This window comes from Octodon degus, unplaced genomic scaffold, assembly GCF_000260255.1.
Source record: "Octodon degus isolate 3935 unplaced genomic scaffold, OctDeg1.0 scaffold00101, whole genome shotgun sequence".
NCBI lineage: Eukaryota > Metazoa > Chordata > Mammalia > Rodentia > Octodontidae > Octodon > Octodon degus.
Window position 1 is genome coordinate 3,173,780 of NW_004524677.1, and position 6,173 is coordinate 3,179,952.

Here is a 6,173-nt window from a genome sequence, read left to right on the forward strand (position 1 = left end):
ATATTCAAAGTAGTATAAAAACTATCAACCACAAATTCAGTAAGCAACAAAATTATACTCCAGAAGTACAAACAAACACAACCAGGGAAAAAGATCTGGCAGCTCTTCAAAAAGTTAAATACAGAGTTACAGTGTAACCCAACATTTCTTTTCCTAAGTAGGTACCCAATATAAATGAAAAATTAAGTACATAAAAAACATACAAATACTCTTAAAATCATCATTCAAATAGTCAAGGAGCAAAAACAACCTAAATATCCATCAGCTGATTAAAGGATAAGTAATATATAATATATCCTAAAATGAAATATTATTCATCAACGATAAACAGTTCTGGCATATCTGCAACACAAATGAAACTTGAAAACATCTATGAAAAAAAGCCTAATATGGTATTGGATATGTGTCCTTATTTTACAGGTCTGTTTGTTAAAGCTTTGGTCCCCAGAGTAGCAACATTAGAAGGTGATATGAACCTCTAATTATTATTACAATAGATCACCAATGATTTCTTAGCTTCTATGTTTCAATTCTTTAGCAAAAGCCAGAATGATCCTTTGAAGACAATCGAGGGATTGTCTTACTTCTTTATTCAAATTCCTGTAATGACTTTCATTCCCTACAAAACAAATTTCAAAGGCTCTACACAAACACTTACTTTATATTACCTTTTTGACTTTTTCACTTTTTTCTACTTTGACCCTTTTTTATTGCTATATATTGGCCTGATTCCTCAAATAGACCATGGAAACACTCACTCACTATTCCTTAGGTCTCTGGGGATTTTACCTGCATGCCAAAAGGGTTAATTGCTCCATGTGCTCCAAGTGCTTTCTCAGAGGTAACTGCCTCACAGCATTCTAATCTGAACATTCTATTTAAACTGCAAACACTCCCGATCTTTTTTAATTCCTTCAAAAATCTACCAAAACAAAAATCAACATTACTTACGTGAGCTCCACTTTTTTTGTTCCCACAGTATTTACCATAATACAACCTACTTCTAACTTCCTTAAGGGCACTGTTTGTTAGAATATAAGACAAACTAAAAATGGACGCACTTTGAAAACATAATGTTAAATGAAATAAATCAGACATGCAAGTTTATGTATGATTTTTCTTATATGAGAAAGCCAAAATATAAATAAAGAGAAAAACAAAAGATAATAGAAAACAGAGCTAGATCTTTTGCAAAAGGGGACCAAGAGATGTAGAAGGCCAAGGGAAGGAAGGAGATGAATGAAGATGTGTGATGTATACAATGAGTATAATCACAATTACTGCGAACATGTTACAAAAATAAAATATACATTCTTCAATAGATGCACCAATATATATATAACTGGTGCATCTATTGCTGTTTCCCCAGAATCAAGAAAACTTCCTAGTACACAGAGTGTGCTGGCTTAATGCACAGAAGGGAAAACTGAGGCACAAGAAGTAAACAGTGCTTGCTAAATAGCAGATGTGAAACTTGAATTCTGGACTATCTTCAAAGTTAATACTCTTTATCATAAGCACATGCTGCCTGAGTCAATAAACAATGACAAGCAAAATTAAAAGTACTTAAACTTGGTAAAACCAGTAATAATTAAAGTTGTTTTTTCTACGTTTTTCTTGATAAAAGAACAGAAGAATTTTATTTTTAAAAAATGAAGGAAAACTGTGTTCTGCATTGAGTAAAGAACATACTCAATCAACACTTCCCACCAAATCTTTATTAAGTGGCCTTTTTTTGCTGCCTTTGTACCCAAGTCCTATTTAATTTAGTATATAATGGCATAGAACAGAGAAATCAAAATAAATATTCATAGGTTCACTTAGTTTACTATAGACTTTAAAAGCATGAAATTCCCAATTTTGAGATTCAACCAGAGAAATACTTATGATTTGATGAACAAAGTTCTAATGCAAGTAAACAAAAGTACTAATCATTCATTCACTAATAAATATTTATTAATTACCTACTACTTGGCAGGTACCAGACTACAATTTAACCCCACTTCTCACACAGAGTTAGGAGTAGTCTTATAGCTGTTCTCAATTTCAATCAGGTCTCCTTGCCTTCAAACCATCCTAAATAATTCTACTAGGTAGCTTTCTGAAATATAAATATATTCATACTCTTTTGCTTGGAATGTGCAAATACTCCCAAGTCCAAATATACTGCACTTGGGCTTTTTGTTTTCATTTTTATTTTTTAAAGAGAAAAGATATAAACAATGAAACCAAATTTCAAAAGACACAGTCGGACAGCTACAATACTTGACACATTGCATATTGTGGTCTTCATAGTAGATAATAGGAGTACCAGACATAGGCATGATATCTTGTCTAAGCAACATTAGCATAAAACATTCTTTTTCGGACCCACAAGCCCAATTCTATTCCAACAGCATATTACCTACAACATACACAAACATACATGTGTATACACATCCATATACATACATGAGTTTCCTATATACATTCCTCAGCAGGATGGCTGTTGATATTGTTCCATTTATTTATCTATCTATCTATCTATTTATTTATTATGTATTTAGTACAGGGTCTACAGGCCCTCACTACACAAATCGGACTCATAGTGATCTTCCTGTTTTCAGCCTCCTGAGCACTGGGATTACAGGTGTGTGCCACCATGCACAGTCACAATTGCTGTCTCAGTGTGCCCTGGAGACAGGGCCAGCATGGCACACTAAGGATGGAATCCGGGTCCTGGATCCCTGCGTCTGCCTAGCAGGCACTTTAATCCACTCAGCTATCTGGCCAGCCCTGTTCCTTTTATTTAAATGCTTTCTCCACAAATACCCTCCAATTTATCTATACCTACCAATCTTTTCATATCGCATGACTAAACATACTCATCCTTGAAAATACATCTCAAAATCCATACTGTCAAGTTACATTGCACCTGCTCTTCCATAATAATTTAAGGACTCTTTTTCTCTGTGCCATATTAGTGCTCTGTTGTTACCTACTTTGATCACAGAATGTAGCATGAAGCATTGCTATTGTAGAGTTACTTATTTCTAACAAATCTGTAAGCATGTGCAAATATTTCTGAGTAAAATATTTCAGTAATAAAAAATAAATTTAGATTTTCAAAACAGGAATAGCTAGTTAACAAGGATTGTTATATTATCTATTTTTATCATCAAATATGTCACTCAGATTAACAGATATAGGTATGCAAGATTGGGGAAATATATGCATTGTTGTATTTTACCCTGTTTCTGTCTATTTGTTTTTGCTTCTATTTTTACTCTTCAAAATATAATAAAATTAGGAAGAAAAATAAATAAATTCATCTATATCCTTTTCTTTTTTATAACATGAAGAGAGGTTGGATGCCTAGTTATTATGTAGTTCAAACTATTACTATCATGATGCAATACACTACAAAGAAAAACTGAGGGTACAATGTTCAAGGACAGGCAGTCATAATTTCACCAATGCAAAATCAACTAACATAAAGTGACCAACTTACAATTTCTCAGTTTACTTTTATCTTTTAAAATTCACTCTCTTAAAATCTTCCCCTTTTGGGCTGTGGAGAAAAAGAAACCCTTCTCCACTGTTGGTTGGAGTACAGACTGGTACAACCACTATGGAAATCAGTGTGGAAGTTCCTTCAAAAGCTAGGATTGGAGATCCCATTCAAGCCAGCTTTTCCCTTCAGGTATTTTTCCAGAAGAACTGAAAACTTCATACCACAGAAATATATGTGCACCCATGTTTAGAGCAATGCAATTTGTCATAGCTAAACCTTAGAAACAACCCAGATGCACATCAACTGAAGAATCAATAAAGAAGATGTGTTTTTACACAATTGAGTACTATTCAGCTATAAAACAGGATGAACTTGAGTCTTTTATCAGTAAATGGATGCAACTAGAGAAAATAATGTTAAGTGAAATAAATCAAACCCACATCTGCAAACATCATATTGTCTCCTTAGTGTGAGAACCTGAAAGAGAAAAATGGAACTGAAGGGTACAAAAGATACTGGGAAAAGGGAATGAACTTATTCAAAAGAAAAGAGCTACTGAGTTAAGGAGGACAGGAGAGGGAGTGAGGGAAAGAGATTTATCTCTGTATGTAAGCAGAATGATTTGGAGAACTGTACCGTGCATTTCTGCTGGTCTATAGAAAGGAGTAGATAAGGCTTAATTTGATTTGTCTCCTTTTTCCAATTGTTTCTCCCTTTTCTCTTCCTAATTCTTATATATTTCTTTAGTGTTTTCTTTCCTGTTCCATGTTTACATGAGGATATCTGGTAACACAAATAACTGTTTGGAAGATAATACTATGGCTTACAACAGACACTGTGAAATTCATATTACTTTATAAAGTGAAATTCTGCATCGCTTGTAATTTTTTATTTGTACTCTCTTTAAAAAAAATAAAATTTCCCCTTTTAATTCTTTTTTATTTCTATACTTTCTTCACTTTTCTTTTCTACCATTAAATCTTCTTTCTTTGGATTCTTTTGTCTCTGCTCTTTAAGCGGAAACCCCACCTACCTACTCCCTCTCTCCCTTTATTCATGACTTCAAAACACAAACAAAAAAAATTGTTCCTTTACATTCTTATGGTCAGGCTATCATACTCAAAATACTATGGACAAATAAATCTAATTATAGGCTCTACAAACATAACATAATTTTATATGAACTGGAAATAAGTAAAGCTTTTCTTTCTATCTGCAAATAGAATCATCTGGAGCTAGGGAGATGGCTCAGTAGAGTAAGTGTTTCTCTGGCAAGAGTAAGGGCCTGAGTTCAATCCCCGGTTCCGTGGGAAAAAAAAAAAACAAAACCATCAGCTTACCTTTATGAAACTCAGGCACAGTTATTAAAAAAATAAAGACCATAACCTTACAAATAAGCATGTAACAATAAAAAAATTTATAAAGTGGCTACATGTTGACATATTTCTAATAATTAATGTGAGAATTCTATTATATTACTAAGTGCCAAAACAAGAAATGCAGAACCCTAACCCATCAATTCGCATAAGAAAAATACATTAAGATCTTATAGTGAAATATGAATGAACATAAAATAGATTACCTTCCTTCATTGACAAGTTCAATAAAAGCAAGGCCTGCATTCTTCTGAATAGAATTCTGCCACTCCTAAAAAACAACAAAACACAGCTGAAGAAATTTCATTCAGAAAACAGCAATAATAAAAAACACATCTATCATTTTCACATCCTAGTTCTTAAAGGAAAAGTTCTGTTATGCCTTTTGCTTACTTCACAGCCTGATGAACATATAAAAATTGGCATGAAAAAGTAGGTTTAAATAGTAAACAAAAATCTAATTTAAAATAAATTAAATCAGCTAATCTACATTTATTTTTATGTTCCATGCCACTTTATGGGGGGAGAATACTGCCAAAATGAAGAGCAGGTATAAATTTTAATAAAGTACATTTTAGCAAAATAAAAAAATGATTGAAAAGGACAGGAGAAAGAACAGTGATGAACTGAAAAACAGAAATTCATTGTCCTGTGGATTATCAATAGGTAAAGTAAATCTTTACCAATATTCATTATCATTCAAAATATATTTACTAAACTTTTTCCACTAAAAAAAAAAAAAAACAAATAAAAAGCCTAGGAAAGAAATCAATTAGTAGAGTACATTCAAATTAATTCTCTAGTCTGTATCACAAAACATGTAAAATAATAAGGTAAAGGCTTATTGAACTAAAATACATGCTGATTTGCACAATGTCAATGAACACCCAGGGCGTGTGGGGTATTTGTATGTATGCATGTACATGTGCACAGACATGTGCACACACACTTGTGCACCCAGACATGTATGTATCTACATAAACACATGTGCCAATGGCTTTTAAAGAATTAATATATGCATAATCTTTATGCTTATTAAAACTCAAGGGGCCCTCAGAGTTCAACTATATGATGTCTCCCTCAACCAGTCTCTGTTCTTTCATAAAATCGAACACAAGTGCTTCCCTGGCAAGCACGAGGGCCTGAGTTCAATCCCTGTTCCGCAAAAAAAAAAAAAAAAAAAAAAAGTCTACTTACTATTGTTTACCATAAATATTTTTCCGAATATAATAACTTTAAGAGTTTCAAATTCTACATAATTTGAAACCAATGACTGTTTCACTCTACACATTCCTTGATTTTCT

At 32.8% G+C, this 6,173-nt stretch overlaps 1 protein-coding gene across 4 annotated transcripts in view; it reads right to left on the reverse strand.

The window, feature by feature from the left end:
• Lrba (LPS responsive beige-like anchor protein) overlaps positions 1-6,173 on the reverse strand; it is a 752,085-nt gene that overhangs the window by 456,718 nt on the left and 289,194 nt on the right. For all 4 annotated transcript variants that reach the window (XM_004638688.2, XM_023723655.1, XM_023723657.1 and 1 more), the window contains one exon: positions 5,076-5,140. In XM_004638688.2, the coding sequence (XP_004638745.1) occupies positions 5,076-5,140 (65 nt within the window). The remainder of the gene's footprint in view (positions 1-5,075; positions 5,141-6,173) is intronic.